This window comes from Delphinus delphis, chromosome 12 (genome assembly GCF_949987515.2).
Source record: "Delphinus delphis chromosome 12, mDelDel1.2, whole genome shotgun sequence".
Lineage (NCBI taxonomy): Eukaryota > Metazoa > Chordata > Mammalia > Artiodactyla > Delphinidae > Delphinus > Delphinus delphis.
Genome location: NC_082694.2, coordinates 88,808,138 through 88,826,064, shown reverse-complemented (window position 1 = coordinate 88,826,064; position 17,927 = coordinate 88,808,138). Strand labels below are relative to the sequence as shown.

Sequence of the window (17,927 nt, the reverse complement as noted above, 5' to 3'; positions counted from 1 at the left end):
TTATTCATTAGGGATCTTAATTAACGGAATGCGAGTGAATAAAGTTTTATTTGTTCACTAAGTTTTGAGGACCTTTCTACTTGATGACATTTTAGGTATGTGGTTTATCTAAGTTTGGAGACTAAGAAATAGGATAGTCATACCCCCCAATCCAGACAAGAGCTATTTGAAATCAGTAGTTTTCAGACTGAGACGGACTGAAACACACTAACCAACTGCATCCCTCTCTCTCTCTCTCTGTCTCTCTCTCTCTCTAATCACACACGCACACACAGCTCGGAGACTTTCCAAATGAACTGGACGACCTTGAACATCCCTGGCCCAGCAGAACAAGGTTGCTTTTGCTACTGCTGATGCTGTAAACCAGGGAGTAGAAATGAGTCTGCGCAAACTTTGGTCCTCCTGTTTTACATGCTGGTGTGATGTGGTCATTCCAATGAGTATGTTTGATTGGGAGGAACTTGGGAGCCGCGGGGCCCCCGTTCTCCTCTTCGACCGTATTCAATCCCCATCAGACAGAAAAGGCCTTTCAGAAACACTACCACGTTCTTTGGTAACCTAATCTAAAGCTCAACAATCTTCAAATCTGAAAACTTTTGTTCTTGTTTTCAACTCAAACCTTTAAAGCCTCCATCTCGGCTTATGGCTTCTAATTCTGCCCTTTGTGAGGCACGACTGCGTATATGTTTTCATGTACACACTCCTCTTTCGTGCTATGTTATCTGTGTTTCTTTTTGGCAAAGCGTGGTATCTGTTTAGCTTTTGTGTCCCCGTGGAACCCAGTGCACTTCTGTGTACACAGAAAACACATTCCGTTGTTTTGAAGTGAGCTTTCACCAGGCCCTGAGTCTTTTAAATTAACGCAGCTTTGATGTACATAATATATTTGCTTGGTATCGCCATGGACCTTGGGTTCCATGAATTACAGACAAGCTTGTGCCTGAGAGAGGAGAACCGTGCAAAAACCACCTGAGTTACGGTTGCCACTTTGCAGCCCTGGATGGCTCGCCTCTCCCCAGCATCTCTCTGGACCACACCTGCTTTAAAGCTTAGTGACCAAGCAGTGAGGTGAGCGAAAGGCAAGAGTTGTCATCCTAATCTCTGGATGCCAAACTGAAATCCAGGGAGAGTGAGGGAAGCAGGGCTACGAGACATGCCTTCCCACCTTTATCCCACCCTCTGCCACGCTAGCATTTGGAATAAAAATCAAATTAAGGGGCTTCCCTGGTGGCACAGTGGTTGAGAGTCCGCCATGCCGATGCAGGGGACACGGGTTTGTGCCCCGGTCCGGGAAGATCCCACATGCTGCGGAGCGGCTGGGCCCGTGAGCCATGGCCGCTGAGCCTGCGCGTCCGGAGCCTGTGCTCCGCAACGGGAGAGGCCGCAACAGTGAGAGGCCCGCGTACCGCAGGAAAAAAAAAAAAAAAAAAAATCAAATTAACACAAAGAAATAAGCTGGTCATCCCTTCAAGTGGACCTTAAAAACAAATGGAATAAAGAGCATTTACTGGACGAAGTCCTGTTACCGTAGTGGTTGCCTGCTTGTGCGTTGCCACACTGTGTTATAATTTGCTCCATTGCCTTGCTGTTTGAGACACAGTGTGCATTTCTCTGTCACTGTAATGGTTGTGATGACAATTTTCATCTTACTGCACAATCAAAATGGCATTGATAGGCATGAACTCCAGAGGCCGGGCCTGAGCAGGGAGGTGGTCACCCAGGCCCGGTGCTCAGTCGTGTGACCTGTGCCTCTCGACTTGTGCCCTATCTGTTAAGTATATGTGATGTCATTAAAAGCTTTTAAATAAAAAAAAAATTGAATAAAAATGTGTTAGATCTACTCTCTTACATCTATTCCTTATGATTATGTGAAAAGAGACTCTTCCCCGTACTTTGTGCACGTTGCTTGCGTCTCAAATGTACATGAAGTCACCTCGTTAGCAAGTTTTCTGGTTTGTATTGAAGAGTCTGAAAATTTATGAAACATAACATATAATTATATTTTCTAATTATGCAAAATTAGTTTGCAAGAAGAAAGTTTAATTTTTATCATAAACTGATACCTAGAAACGCCTCGTTCTGCCTTTACTCATTTCTGAGTAGCAGAAGCATCCACTCAATGTATTCGCCTACCAAACTGCCTAAAATAACGCTTTCATGGATGGAGGGAGAGATTAATTTTTAGGATGATAAAAAGTCATCATATTCTTTCTCCCGACAGTGCACAGTTGAGACCTTGCCTACTAAACACACCTTGGTTTCTCCGCTGGTCACAGAACTCACTGCGTTTTCTGCTGACTGCAGGAGAAAGCTGGGGGGCTAATTTTGATGCACAGTCTGTCCGTATCTCAACTTGCTTCCTGCATCAGGGCCGTTTCCTGAGAATGAGGTAAGAGGTAACTGGCTGATCAGTGCGAGTGCCTCATCGAAAGGGAGTCTGGGGAGCTAGGAGGCCACAGTGAGAGACCCTCACCCTCCTCATTCTGTCCTGGCTTATGGAAGTTCAAGCCCATTGCTTGCAAGTTGTCATGATGCTTTAATAACATGGCACCCAGGGCATCATCCTGTGTGGAATAAAAAACACCCTGGAAACGTGGTAATTAAAACAAGAGTTGTGTCTGTGAGGGCGGGTTTTGTCTTGAGTTCCCTTCAAAGACAGGTGAGTTTCTGCAGAGAAGCTGGATTACGTATGGATTTGCTCGCTGGGGAGGCAGTGCAAACAGAGCCCATAGTCAGAATGTGACAGGCACTGACCACACCATTGTGAAGGTATCCACGGATGGGAGGAGAGGCGAGCTGCAGTGACCTGACCAGAGTCTGCTGGGCTCCACGTCTCACAGGCCACTCAGCCTCTGGTCAGCTCACTAAACCCTGCCCAGAGCAGCTTTGCCGTACACTGTACATTCTCAACGTAAGTATTCACATTGCCCTTCAAACCCCCCAGTTCCTTCTTAGATGTGACCTTCCAAGGAGGCCACCACACATCTGTGGCTAATTCACACACAGAACAGCATGAAGCCAGAAAACCTCTAGAAAAGGAAGGTGTTTGCATTTCTACCTAATTTAACCCAATGGCCAAGTCAATTGTCTTCAAAGTTGAATTGTCCAGAAAGTCCCAAGATTCAATAAAGAGTAAGCAAAGAAAGGACCTTACTTATTTACAAATGTATTTCAGAAACAGAATATATTAATAAACAGTTATGCAAACTTATGGTTACTGGGGGTAAGGGGGGATAAACTGGGAGATTGGGATGGACATATACACACTACTATATATAAAATAGATAACTAATAAGGACCTGCTGTATAGCACGGGGAATTCTACTCAATACTCTGCAATGGCCTATATGGGAAAAGAATTTTAAAAAGAGTGGATATATGTATATGTATAACTGACTCACTTTGCTGTACACCTGAAACTAACACAACATTGTAAATCGACTATACTCCAATGAACATTAAAAAAAAATAAAGTTATAACCAGAGCAAATCACACAAAAAAGAAACAGTTATGTGTTAATAAAGGCAGTGGACATGAACATTTCTGTCATCTGGACAGCAAATTGCTATGCTCTTCCTCACAGAATTTTCTTTCCTGTCAGTGGGCAGATACAATATATACTCATAAGGAGATTTAAATACATACACTTACTTTATACACACATATGTGAGTCTATCTATTATTTAAAGATGTATTCTTTTTAGTGGGCTGTAGTATGAAAATAAGTGTAACTTACTAGGCATTAAATAACCATTGGATCTATATTTCTCAAATTATAAGACTCTGAAAAGGTACTTCCTATATACCATGTAAAAAATCTGCTATTAGAAAAAGCTATGACCCCTGAATAATAACTTTCTCAACTTTAGGATAACGAGGGAACTTTAAGCTCATAATTACACCTTAGACCATCACATGCATCTTGAAAATAAAATTCTTCATGCAAAAGACCAGCCTATGATAGGTCAACTGGACAAAATATAATTCTGATTAATTAGTGATGCATTTAATGTAATCTGAAATGAGTTACTCAGATAGCAATTCCTGTTCTTCAGATGAGCAGAGAGTGATAAAGAGAACATGAGCTCTGAGGTAAGAGAAACCACCGACAGAGCTCGACCATATATCTGTCACCTGCTGAAAATAACCTTATCTTTCTGAGCCTCAGTTTCTAATTAGCACAATGAGAGTGAAGTAATTTCTACGCTGCCGTGTCTTACACAATCACCGTGAAGATCAAACACAGTGTGTACATGACTATACTGACTGGAAATGTACATTATTAGTAATATTTTGGTTCACGTGTAACTACAACGCCAGAGGACTCTTGGAATTGGAATAAACACCTAATTTGCAAGTTATCAATAATAGTCCTTCTGTACTCCGTGGGCTCCTGTGTAATAATTTGGTGGTTTATAAGCATTTGTTTTCTCTGTAACAAGACCTCTCAATAAACTTCACATTCCAGTTTATAACAGAGGTGGAGGATGGTAGAAGTAGTCTGAGACTTTATAGTGACTAGGGAGGCTGAGGGCAGCTTAAGCTTCGTCCGTGCGACTCCATCTGCTGCCCTGGTTTCCCCGGGTGGCCATCAGCTGCGGTGACAGGCCCTATGAGCCGGCCCTCGGCGCCCGAGATGCCTCCGCGCTCCGAGTCCTGCCTGCCTCGCTTCTCACTCTGTTAACTGTCAGTCACCGTCTGTGCTTCAGTTTACTAAGAAAGAGGCACAGTCCCCCTTGGAGAGGATCTGCTGCTGGCTCAGCAACGCGACAACCGCCAAGAGTGTCAACAAGGGACACGCAAGACCGACTTCGAGATGCTGACCCAGAACTCTGGTCACCAGACACAGAAAGTACCTTCCCCAGTTTTTCAGAAACAGTTTCTGCCAATACAAGGAGGGGACAAAGACATACAACGTGGGGTTTCTCATGTTACAGACACGGCTATGGGGCAGACACTCACACAGACTGATAGTGATTTTGGCACTAAACGTAGCCGTCAGGTAAAATAAAACGCATTTGGGAGGACGTGAACATGGGAGATGGATGGATAATCGAAGCCTGATTGTCGTAAGTCACACACAGCCAGGAGTTTGATCATGTAAAATGAGCACTTCATCAGCAGATGTGTCTCCTTGATCTAGAACCTTCCTGAAGATTCCTGACCCTGGGGGTTATGAAATAACCCACTGGATAAGCCACCTGGCATATCTTTGTGTGATATTGGCTACATGGGGTCTTGGAACACCTGTCCGTGGGCTCCTCCAGGGGAGATTTCTCCCTGTAACAGAAGAACTCGGTGAAACCTTCTCCGGGAATCAGGCCTCGGAAATGGTTTCTGCTTAGGGGGGATGCTTTTGTTTGACTTGGAAATCAAGCAAGGCTTTGGGCCTTCCTGCACAGAACTTAGAGCGATCAGAGCCACAGTTCAGGGTCCATCACATGGGCTACCTTTGATCCAACGACTCCTTGGGACTTAGGACTTGATGAGAGGCTGTCTACGAGGGAGTAGCTTATTACACCTTACTGCCCAAGTATTTGGTAAAATGGACATATCTGCCTTGCAGCACGTGGCCACCACGGCGGAACCTCTCTTTAGTAGTTTTAGTTGATTCCTTTAAAGTTCACAGAATAGATGATTCTAGAAGGTGCTTAGCTGGAGAATCCAGAGCTGAATATGAATTCTGCCACCAGGGACCAAGGGTTGATCATTCATCCTCCTACTGGGCACTTTCTTTCTGGAACCAACTTCCTTACATGCCTCCGACTTGGGCTTCATGTTTGCAGAACACTGAGTGCTGGTCACCAGGCAGGGTGGGTCACATAGTCAGACACTCTGGGGCCGATGTTATAATTATGCAATTGCTTCATGGCTCTATCACGCCCCCTTGATTATGCCCACTTGCATGAATTTTCCTAGAAAAATGTCTTTATCTTTGGTTTGCTTTCTCACTTTTTTTTTTTTTTTTACGGTATGTGGGTCTCTCCCTGTTGTGGCCTCTCCCTTTGCGGAGCACAGGCTCCGGATGCGCAGGCTCAGCGTCCATGGAAATGGAAAGTTTAATTCTAGCAAACGGAGAGCAGAGCCTAGACTCTGGTTAAGGCACTTGGTTAAATGATGCATATGTGCAAATATCTCCGACCCTAATTCCCCACAAACATCCATAACTTCAAATATTAATGTCTGCCGCTCTCTAAACATAGAACGAGAATATGAAGGATCAGTATTTCATACTATCTTCATAAGAAGCCATGGTTAAGGTACGAATCATGAGTCAGCCTCAACAACGAACGATCTCACCCAGAGCTACGCACATGAAATACAGGGTCCAGAAACAATTTGCCAAATTGGTCGATTCTCCAACTTTCCACATATTTTATTACCCAGAGCTGCTGTTTTTAATACTCAGCATGAAAGAGCCATCGTCTCATTAATGACACCACGGTCTGCTTAGCAGAGCGAACAGTGTGTCTGTGGGTGTGTGCTATCGCTACTCCTTAGGCTGTCTCCGCGCCACGGCCTATAATAACAAGACAAGAAAAGTAACCTGGGGAGACCAGATTTTAATGCATGAAGTTTATGCATGTGTGTGTGCGTGCGTGCGTGTGTATGCATTTATATACAGATACGCTTGTATTATCCATGTACGTTAAGCAGTCAGTTGTTTTCATAAGGACCCTAAACTACAGTAACAATCGAGGATTCTTTCATAAAAGCCAGGTTTCCTGGAACAAACTAGTGTAACCCCTGAAGGAGGAAAGTTGATTCATGCCCACTCCACGGGATTAGCAACAACCAATTCACACCCGCCTAATCTAAAAACTCTCTCTCCATCGGCTGAAACCATTGTCCTTTGTGTTGAGGAATTAGCCTTTCTCAGAATTCAGGTTCTTGGAGAGCTTTGAGACCAAGGAAGAAGTGTAAGGGAAAAATATTCCCTCCACTTTTTCAACCTGCTTTGCCATTTCTCTGGGGCAAGCTCTACACCAGAGAAGCCTAGAACTAGGCTCTTCAGCGACCTGCCACGTCCTTCTAGAAAAGAAAGGACTCCTGTGAAGGGACTGGCTTTGAAGTCCTATTTCTGAGTCTGGCACTAACAGTAAGCTGGATGTAAACACACAACCACCTGAAATTTTTGCCCAAAGATGCCACTACCCTGCGCAACGTGCCCTTCGTGTGTCTGTCTCCCCGGATCGGAAAACACAGCTCTTGAGCATGGAAGCAGATGACGGGTTGATTCATTGCTTCCTTACAGCCGGCTTCCTCCTCGGACCCATACCTGACGGCCCCTAAAGGAAAGCCTTGGCCACTGACGGACAGACCTACTTCAGCAGCTCCTGCAGCAGGGCTCACACAGGCTCCCGGCTCCCGGGAGGCACGTGGGCTGCCCGTGCCAACACCGCAGCCACCGGAGCGGCTCATGACGGGGGTCTCGGGTGGAGCCTCCGAGAACAGGCAAACTGAACTCTCTGGATAAAAGTTGCCGAGCTAAGCAGACGTGCACACCACAGATATTTCAGCAGACTCTGGGGATGACCAGTCTGAGTGACAACGTGACCGAAGCAACATCTAATGTCTGATGGATGATTTAAAGAATTTCTCTAAAAGGAAAGGGAAAGACACACGCACAGCCGCGCCTCCCAGCGCTGCCCCGGCCGCCTAATCCCGTGGGCATCAAGCACGCATGCGCCACGGCCGCCGGCCCGGACCATCCTCTCGGAAGCGGCCCCGCCCACCGCTCGGTCCCCGCCACGGCGCTGCAGATTACCGTTCTCCTCGTCGTCGTCCTCGTCGTCGTCGTCATCCTCGTCGTCCTCCTCGTCGTCGTCGTCGTCGTCGTCCTCGCCGTCCTCGCCGTCCTCATCCTCGTCCTCGATGTCCTCGTCCCGGCCCCCCTCGTCGTCGTCGTCGTCGTCGTCCCGCGGCTCGTCGTCCTCGTCTGAGCCGTCCTCCTCCTCGGCCTCGTCCTTCTCGTCCCCATCCTCCGTGCCGTCGCTGTCGTAACACTCATCCACCGACGAGCTGTCCGCTTTCACCGCAAACGGTTTTCGCTTGGGAGCCGGTTCTTGGGGCTGTTTGTCTTGTGTTTTTCTTTTTTTAGCCAAGGGGCAGCCATACACGCTGTTAGAAAAGAGAGAGAAGATCTGAGTTACTGTCTTTGAGGATCAGGGCGACGGGAGCCCCGGATGAAGAGGCAGAGGTTCGGCACGAACGCAGAAAGGATGTGAGCACACGGACTCCCACGAGTGCGCCGGCACCTGTGCACAGAGCGACATTCCACAGAGACACAGCTGGCTGGTGTCTGGGGCTGCTGAACTTTTCTCTCCTCTCCTCGTCCCTTATCACTGCCGTCCACGTGATCACACAGGGATCTTACAGCACCCCCGGGGATGGTTTACGAAGCTCGTGCACAGCAACATCATGTAATCGACAGCACAAGTTCACTAAACATCTTACCGAACGCACATGGTGTGCAACGCACATTTAAAAAAAAGAATTAGTTCATTCATACTATATTAACATATATACATTTTTGTGAAATATGAAAATATAGAAGTTGCAAAAAAGCTTTGGATATATTTGGATTTTTGTACATTCTCTAGATACAATTATATCTGTAGACAGAATGACCACTCAAAGGAGGTGGACCGTCCATGCCTTTGATGGGAGCAAGGTGCAGGCTCCGTAGAAGGTGTCAGTCCTGCCCTGGCGTCACAGAAAGCAGACTTGGTGTCTTTGGCAGTCAGCACTAATCTTGCTAAAACTGGCCCAAGCTTGGGTGAGACCCTTACAGCAAGAGCTCATAACCTTTCCTTGAAAAGGGGCAATTTTCCAAAGCATTGTTGCTAATTGGAGTCTTTTTCTTCCTGGAAACTCTATATGTATATATACTGCAAGGAATGGGGAGAAAAGACATCCGGGAAAATGCTGTTGGCAATTGTTCTGTGTGTCTAAAATGAGATGCGTGATCTTCATCACTAAGTGAACACTTCGATAGGGGATTCCTGCAGACTATGACTGGCTCACTTTGGGACCTAGGAATGGCAAAATGTTCATTCAGTCATGAACCCACCCAGTGTGTATTCATTTTGGGAGCCTCCTCTTTGCTGGGCCCCGTGCTGTGCAGGAGACTCAGAGGTGAAAGGCACAGATCCACCCTTCAAGTCACTTATGGCCCAATAGGGACTCAGACATGGCAGTAATTCTGCTTTAGAACCTCTGGCCACTGTTTACCACCGTGGACCAAATGCCCGGGGAGTCATGGGCACTCATCCAATAGTTGTTGAGTGAATAGAGCGTGTGACAGACACTATGATAAAAGTATAGAGAGGGCACTACATCATAAAATAGAGGGGCAGCCAGCGAAGGGAGCTGGGGCGTCCCCAGGAAGAGGCTACGCTGGAGGCAGGCCTCAGATGTCTGGGAGGAGGTGTGAGGATGGCGCGAAGCCCTGAGAGCCCTTCGGGGTCAGACCATCCCTGTAGGCTAATGACGGGAGTTATTTGAGTTCCTTCACGCAATCGATGATGCGATCACAGTTGCATGTTGGGAAGCTGACAGCAGGTGCAGTGAGGACAGATTGAGAGCGTGAGAGACGAGATAGGGTCGGGGGGGAAGCAGGCAGAGCTCCCACCCGTGAAACACAGAGTGATGAGTCTTCTGCCTTTTGACTGTTCTCATATTGTAAAAATACAATAGTCAAAACAGATAATGCTTATTATAATCAGAAAAAACTGAAGGAAACAAATTTTGGTCTAGAGAGTGTTTCTCATAGGAAATAAACAGGTATCTGAGATTTCTTTTATGTGAACATTTACATGGATTTGGGGAGAATCTGAGTCAATGATCTCAGGCAAACATTCCGTAGCCCCTCCCTGCCTCCATCCCTGATGATTGGTGAAGTCCAACTTCCATTCCAGCGAATCTTCTCGAGACGTGGTCCTGGATCTGTGGACTTGTTAGTGTATTCACTCTGCGTTTATCTGAATAGATTAGTAAGTGTAACGATAAGTATTCTTCTTCTTCGGGCTCTGTCTGTGAACCGGCAGCTCATGAGGACTATTGTTACCTTCCCCAAACTCTTCTCTCTTGTCTTAGTTCATCAACAAGTTGTTGGATGTGTCTGCTCGGCATCAACGCTACCTGCACACCAGGTGTTCACGGAGACAGACAGGCCTGCTTTCACTATCAGATTCATTCAGATGCTGGGAAATGATGGGAAAACAGTTGACCTTGTGCTATTCAGTCATGTTACTCAAAACGGCCCCACCTCCACTTGGCAATGGAATGTCTGTAGATGGCGTAAACCCAGCACTGCGGTGGGCTTCTTGTTGATTCTGTCCCCTCTCAGCAGCCCCACATCGCAAGATGCTAACGGGAGCTCAGACCTTACGCGGTAGGGTTGCAAAATTCAGAGTAGGAGAATGGAGACGGCCCTTCTATTGTTACCTGAATTGGTTTTACTTCCTTATCCTACATTTTGTAAACCATTTGGATTCATTTTTTCCAACTTTCTGGAATTAGCTGGCCTCGAGCTTCCAGCGTCTTCTGCCGGTTCACATGGTTTGATGCTCACGCTTTTTTCTACAGCTACTAATGTAAACTGGAACTAAAATTGCGCTCTTCCTACAAACAGATTCATTTTGTCCCGTCTCTATTTGACCCACTCACACTGTGAGTTCCTGGTATCTACCTTAAACACGACAACCGAATTCAAGCCCACAGGACAGACTTCACTTTACGTGTGCCAAACAGCTCCCGGATGAAGAACCCACTCCCATAGACAGACGCTTCCTGGTCTATGAAACCCAGTGGTTTGGAATGTTTCAAAGTGAAGCCTTGGGAAGTGACTCTGGGACCCGTGTTGGGGAGTGTGGAGCCTCCCAAAGCCATATGTGGACCTCACATCTGATGGGGTGGCCAGCGGGACAGAATTTGCACAGCTGAGGAAGAGCGGGTGTTGCTCTTCTCCCACCTAGCAGGTGCCGCTGGTCCAAGTGCTGGAAAAGCCAGACTGCTTTCCAGCTGCAACCTCCTTCAGATTCATCCAGGCTCATGTCTATCGACGCACACGAGTCTTTCTAAAAATCCAACAACCCCCCATAGTTCTGGAATGTCCCTAGCATGACAGAACAAATGGCAGAGTCTTAGGAAAAATTGGGAATCTGGTGCCAACATGAAACCCCAGGTAGAGAACTTGGCAGGCGCCATGGCTGGCCCTTCACCTGCGCAGGAGGGTCCAAGCTTCACTTAGGGCTTGGAATCCATGGTCGGTGTTGCACGCCTCCGTTCTGCTTCTCAGCACTGTCGCCAGGCCTCCACCATGGGAACAGCCGCCTGTTTCCCACAGCAGCGAATGGAACCTTGTGTTTGACGGCTACTCCATGAATATTGTTGAATGAACAAACTATAGTTTTCTCCACTTATTAGTAATGAAAGCACTTATCACATCCTAGTGTGATTATCGGTTGACATACTGTCTTTCTCCTTCATGAGACAGAGAAAATGGCCCGTGTTTAAGGGATTGTTCTATCTTTGGAGATGCAGTACCCAATACAGTAGCCACTAGTCATGTGTAGCCAATTAAAAAAATTAAAGGAGATTTTTAAATGAATTCCTCAGATGCACTAGTCACGTTTCAAGAGTCCAATAGCCACACGTGGCTAGTGGCTACCATACTGGACATAGTAGGTTCTCAGTAAATATCTGCTGAGTGAGAAACCGATGGGAAGGCCTCTCACTGGACACGCGGGAAGCTGAGTAGGGGACAGGGAGGGAGGGGCCGAGCTTCGGGAGGCAGCTCACAGAACTGTGATGCAAGAAAGCCCAGCCCCTCGAGGGAATGCATGCTGTATACTTACAGCAGACTCAGACCCAGCCACCTCTGAAGGACAAGGGTGCTGCTGGGGTGAATGTCTCTGCTGATCCCTGTAGCTGAGCCGCTTCCGGCGTGAGTAGCTGTGGTACCTGTCGGGCCTACCCGCCTCCGAGCTGAGAGGTGAGCCCGGAGGCCAGGTCGGCGTACTGACAACTCCTTCACACACCCTCTCCTGCATCCTTATCACCCTATATAATACGCAGCATTCGAAGATGACAATAAACGCATTTATATGTGTCTCACACGGTGGAAACTTCACAGTGTCAGTATGATGACTCATAAGATCGCGACAGCGCAGGCTTTAACCTCCTTGAGTTACTTAAAGCTGCGAATCAGCCTCCAGGCTTTGCTGTTCTGCAGCTACTCTGCTCGTTTGGGTGTCTTGGTAGGTCATTTAGTTGCTGTAGCTTTTACAGTCCTTTTGATGTTAACTTGATTTAAACAACGTTTAGTCTTTTGTGTCAGGTTGTTCTAGAAAATTGGTTACTGCCACGGAGTTTCCGGAGTTTCTGCAGCAAACGCATATATAAAATATTGTGTATTACATGCTCTCGAGGCCAATTTCCATGTTTCTTTTAATGGTCTTTTGCTTGACATTTTCACGTCTCCGATTTTAATACAAACAGGGGACAGGGTCTCAGGAACTGAAAAACACGTGTGGCCGAGTGTGCCCTGCTCAGAGCCCTCTCGTTACAGCTGCTGACAGGAGACAAGAATGTAGGATGAGATGGTCTTGGCGCTGGCCTCTCCCCGCTGAGGACGATGCTCGTGCAGCCTAGAAAGGCCGCGGTCGCTTCCGAGGCCCATGAGGGTTCTTTGTGGCCTCTGCCCTTACGGGTGATCTTCTTCTTGTGTTGCTTGGAGAGCCTCAATGTGTCAAGGATAAATAATTAGTTTGGAATAATAGAAATCCTATGTGAACATGATCCTGGAGTCCTGGCTTCTCCTGGCAGCTCGGCTAATGCCAACACCACTCACAGATCACTTATTATGTGCCTGGTGTTTCCTAAAATCTCTACATATACGGATCCATTAAACTCTACGATGACCCTGTGAGACACGTGCTATTATAATTCCCATGTTGAGGGGCAGATCCTGAGCTCCTTGCTGAGAATCTCAAGGCTGAGTAACACTAAGCAGGTGTTGACACCCACGCCGCGCCCCCCGTCTTCGCTTCTGATCTCTAAAGAGGGAGAGACGCTGTGCTCCTCCCTCATTGGGCTCTACTGAGGATCCATTGACACATTTGCTTCTCTGACATCCGTCATGTGGTAGGTACGCTCGCCATAAATGCTGCTGAATGGATAGATTGATTCTTTTGTTCAGGAAACGTTCCCTTGAGCAGTGCAGACACAGCCCTCACCTCACAGGACAGGAGCAGAGAGAGTCACCCTCGTGGACAGGACGGAGGGTCAGGAAAGCTTCACAGAGGAACCGATACGGATGGGGCAGGACAGAAAGACACAGAGAGAGACAGAGACAGAGAGTGGTGTGACTGCATCCGTGGGATGGCGAGGGACAGCCCTGGAGACGGAGGTGCCCATCACAAGGTGGTCAGTGGGAGGAGTCCTACAGGGCGTCGTTTGCACACTGTCAACACCCTTCCTGTGGCTGCAGTGTGGTGAAGAGGCTGGAGGAGCCCGGCTCACGCCCACTGATTGGAGGGTGCGGAAGGCTCCGGGTCTTGTTGGGATTTTTGGTGGCAGAGGGGCAGGAAGGTCAGGCTGACTCGGGTGGGCTAAACGTGCGCGGTCCCAGTTCCCACAGCAGCAAGAGGGGTGGACTCAGGAGAGAAGTCTGGCTGGCAACACTGGTTTGGGGCCATCAGTGCACAGTGGGATGGGGCTGGCTTCCTGGGGAAGAGTGGAGATCCCTAGGAAGACGGGCATTTGAGGAAAGGGAGGGGGGCTGACGGAAGGAGATGCAGAGGACAGAGGACTGTCCAAGTGCCCCGTAGGGCTCCGAGGAGGCCTGAGCTGCTCTGCTCCCCCGGGGCTCCCTGTCTGGCTGGAGGGGGTGGGAGCAGAGAAACCTGCAACCCCGGGACAGCACTCGGAGCCCCTGGGAGGCCACAGGAGCGGGAGAAGAGTGACCTGGGCCAGGATGGATGTCACAGCAGGAGGTGGGTTTTGAACCTGCCCTGGAAGGCTGGGCCGTATCTACACAGACGTTAGAGGGTCCAGGTCATCACACATGCGGAGAGTCTGTGAACAGCATCAGAGCTACATAAACACAAAAGCGACTCTGCTGAGAACATATACTTAAGTAACTTGCTCAAGATTACACAACTGTTCAACCTTGGGCAGCTTATTTAATCCCTACCAGCCTCAATTTCTCCATCTGTAAGATGGGCACAGTAATACCTAATTCAGACTCTTAGCAGCAAATGAAAAACATAAAAAAATACATGAAACACCTTCTGACTCTGTGGAAGGAGCTCCGGAAATCTGAGCTCTCTTTCTGTTATTTTCTCCCTCCTCTTGTCTTGTGTACAGTTGACATCCCTCTTTACCACTGAACTTTTAAAGGGGTATTCCTACATGTCTTTACAATATATAAGGGTATTTAAAAATACTGCAGAAGTAACTTAATTCACTGAATTATTCAATTAAATGGCTGGCATTCCAGACATCCTCCTGATATCTTTTCAACAACATATACATTAATAAAACCAATTCAGTTTTGACTACATATTGACATATTTCCTTAATTTTGTTCTTTTATTCTCTGTATAGTATTGTAAACGAGAGACAGACTGATTTGAATAATACATATTTTTAAGTTAAATGTGACATAAATGTTCTAGGCATTGTAAGACATTCAATGAATAAATTTTCAAAATATTTACTTGACGTTATGGCTTTAGAGAATTAAAAAAATTCTGTTTCTGCAAGGCAGAGACTCGCTTTATGGGTTTTCCTTTTATCATTTTAAATGATGTAGCCTGTTATGAAATACTTATTGCCTTGAATGGCAGTTTAAAGATTCAAATAAAACAAAAAAATCACTGTATAATTTATTTTGACTCAAGAAGAACACTTCCCCAGGGGAAGGCAGCAGCCTGGTGGGTCCGTGGTCCACAGGGCTGAAGTCCACCAGGGAGGATGGGTGGAGACATAGAGAAACCAGCACCCTTTCCCCAAACCCGCTTTCCGGGAGATTTGGTTAAGTGGCTGCTGGGACTGTTTCTTGTATTTTAAAAGAAATCTTGAAATCCTTACAGGATCCCCCTCCCGTTTTTCTTTTCACCTGAAATAACCTGTGTTTCTCTGTTCTTCCAAAGTCAAAAGAATTCAACTAAAGCAGCCGTGGTGTGAGCATAGCGCCTGCAGCACCTGCTTCCCCCTCCTCCCTCTCCCCCTTCCTCCCCTCCTTCCTTCCAGCCCTACTTCTCTATTTCCTCTCACGCTGACCCTCCCAGACCATGTCAAGTTCTGCTTTTTCCATAAAGTCACCGCTGGTCAGTCTGGAATTCAGGGTCCTCTGTCTTTAAAAACTCTGCACCATCAGATACTTAGCATCCTTTTTGAAACTATATTGTTACTGACTTTTTCACGTGTGTTCATTTTATCCTCCTTGGCATTAGGGTGTGCTATAGAATTAATTATTCTAAGCTGCCGCTGTGCCAGTGAAGGAGTGGGTGTTCAATACATTGCTTTCTATTGACTGATGTTTTACTGATGATTTTGCTGTGAGTCTCCTGGTCTTCAGGTTGGTTCCACCAGCACCCGGCTTTCAATGACATGCTCGCCCTCGCCTTTCCATCTGCAAAACAGCGCTTACTACACCTGCCACTTGTAAGACTGCAAGGGGGACAATGTTGAGAATGTCGGATAAAATCACCCCAACAGCCAGTGTACTCCTTGGCAGTGCGATCGACAAATTAAACTGCTCTATAAATTCACTTTGACTCTTCCTATTTGAGCTAAAAATCTCGGGTGGTTAAAAGGGTTCCTGAAGTGGCCAGTTCATGATGGCCTGGGGAGCCACATGCTGGGATACTCCTAAGACAACACTCTCAGAACAGCAGAGTCTGGAGGAGAGAGGACCCCAGCAATCACTCCATCTACCCCTTCACCTAGAAAAGGAAGAAGCTAAGGCCAGAGAGAGTCAGTGACAGGCACTAGGTCAGAATATGACCGGACTTTCCACCTGCTACGTGAGCACAACTCTGCCAGGTCAGGAGAGAAGCCTCTTAAGCATCCTACTTACATCAGCTTAGAGAACACGTCCAGGGAGGAAACTGCTGCAAATGAACACCGTGCGCGCTTAGGCTGTCAGCTGCATACACTGCTTTCAACTTTATCGGTCTTGATATTTACAAGTTGACAAGAGTGCTCTAGGTCACATTTAACAACAGCACAGCAACACGGACGTTTCGGTCTGCATTTAGTCCAGACGAATTGAACACTGGAGGCAGCAACTGTGACATCATTAGCAAGTGATTGTTCCACTTTGTGCTAGCGCAGGTCCTAGACGCTGCAGCAGTACTTAATACCAGAGCAACAGCTGATGCTGCAGGTATACTTAGTACTGCAGTCCCGCTTAATACTACTGTGATACTCCTCAACACTCCTGGGATGCTCAATATTACAGGGATATTCAATGCTGCTGTGACACTCAGTACTGAAGGGATACTGTGGAGCTCCTGAAGTTGCACCAGTGCTGATACCTTGAATTACAGTAGTTAAGACTGATGGGGAGAACTGAAAAGACAAACCCAGAATGGGAGAAAATATTTGCAAATGATGCAACCGACAAGGGGTTAATCTCCAAAAGATACAAACAGCTCACAGAACTCAATATCAAAAAAACAAACAACCCAATCAGAAAACGGGCAGAAGACCTAAATAGACACTTCTCCAAAGACATCCAGATGGCCAAGAGGCACATGAAAAGACGCTCAACATCACTAATCACTAGAGAAATGCAAATCACAACTACAACGAGGTGTCACCTCACACCGGTCAGAATGGCCATCATCAAAAAATCTACAAGTAATAAATGCTGAAGAGGGTGTGGAGAAAAGGGAACCCTTCTACACTGTTGGTGGGAATGTAAATTGGTGTGTAGCCACTATGGAGAGCAGTATGGAGGTTCCTTAAAAAACTAAAAATAGAGTTGTCATATGATCCAGCAATCCCACTCCTAGGCAAATATCCTGAAAAAACTATAACTCAAAAAGATACATGCCCCCCTTCGGGGCTTCCCTGGTGGCACAGTGGTTGAGAGTCTGCCTGCCGGTGCAGGGGACATGGGTTCAAGCCCTGGTCTGGGTGGATCCCACATGCTGTGGAGCAACTGGGCCTGTGAGCCACAACTACTGAGCCTGCGCATCTGGAGCCTGTGCTCCGCAACAAGAGGCCATGATAGTGAGAGGCCTGCGCACCGCGATGAAGAGTGGCCCCCGCTTGCCGCAACTAGAGAAAGCCCTCGTGCAGAAATGGGGACCCAACACAGCCAAAAATAAATAAATAAATAAATAAATAAATAAATTTAAATTAAAGATACATGCACCCCAATATTCAGCACTATTTACAATAGCCAGGACATGGAAGCAACCTACGTGTCCATTGACAGATGAATGGATAAAGGAGATGTGGTACATATATACAATGGAATATTACTCAGCCATGAAAAAGAATGGAATACTGCCAGTTGCAGCAACATGGATGGACCTCGAGGTTATCATACTCTTTCCGGTTCTCATAAGTGAAGTAAGCCAAAGACAAATATCATATGATATCTCGCTCATACGTGGAATCTAAGAAAAAGAGACAAAATGAACTAATTTCCAAAACAGAAAGAGATTCACAGACATAGAAAACAAACTCCTGGTTACCAAAGGGGAAAGATGGGGGAGAGGGATAAATTGGGAGTGTGGGATTAACATATATACACTACTGTATACAAAACGGGTAACCAACAAGGACCTACTGTATAGCACAGGGAACCACACTCAATGTCTCGTAATAACCTATAATGGAAAGGAATATGAAAAAGAATATATATGTATAACTGAATCACTTTGCTGTACAGCAGAAATTA

The 17,927-nt window shown here is 46.7% G+C and overlaps 1 protein-coding gene across 7 annotated transcripts in view; it reads right to left on the bottom strand.

Annotated features, from left to right (window-relative positions):
• The window catches only part of MYT1L (myelin transcription factor 1 like), a 398,116-nt gene that overhangs the window by 104,655 nt on the left and 275,534 nt on the right, over positions 1–17,927 (bottom strand). For all 7 annotated transcript variants that reach the window (XM_060027164.1, XM_060027163.1, XM_060027167.1 and 4 more), the window contains exon 9: positions 7,770–8,122. In XM_060027164.1, the coding sequence (XP_059883147.1) occupies positions 7,770–8,122 (353 nt within the window). The remainder of the gene's footprint in view (positions 1–7,769; positions 8,123–17,927) is intronic.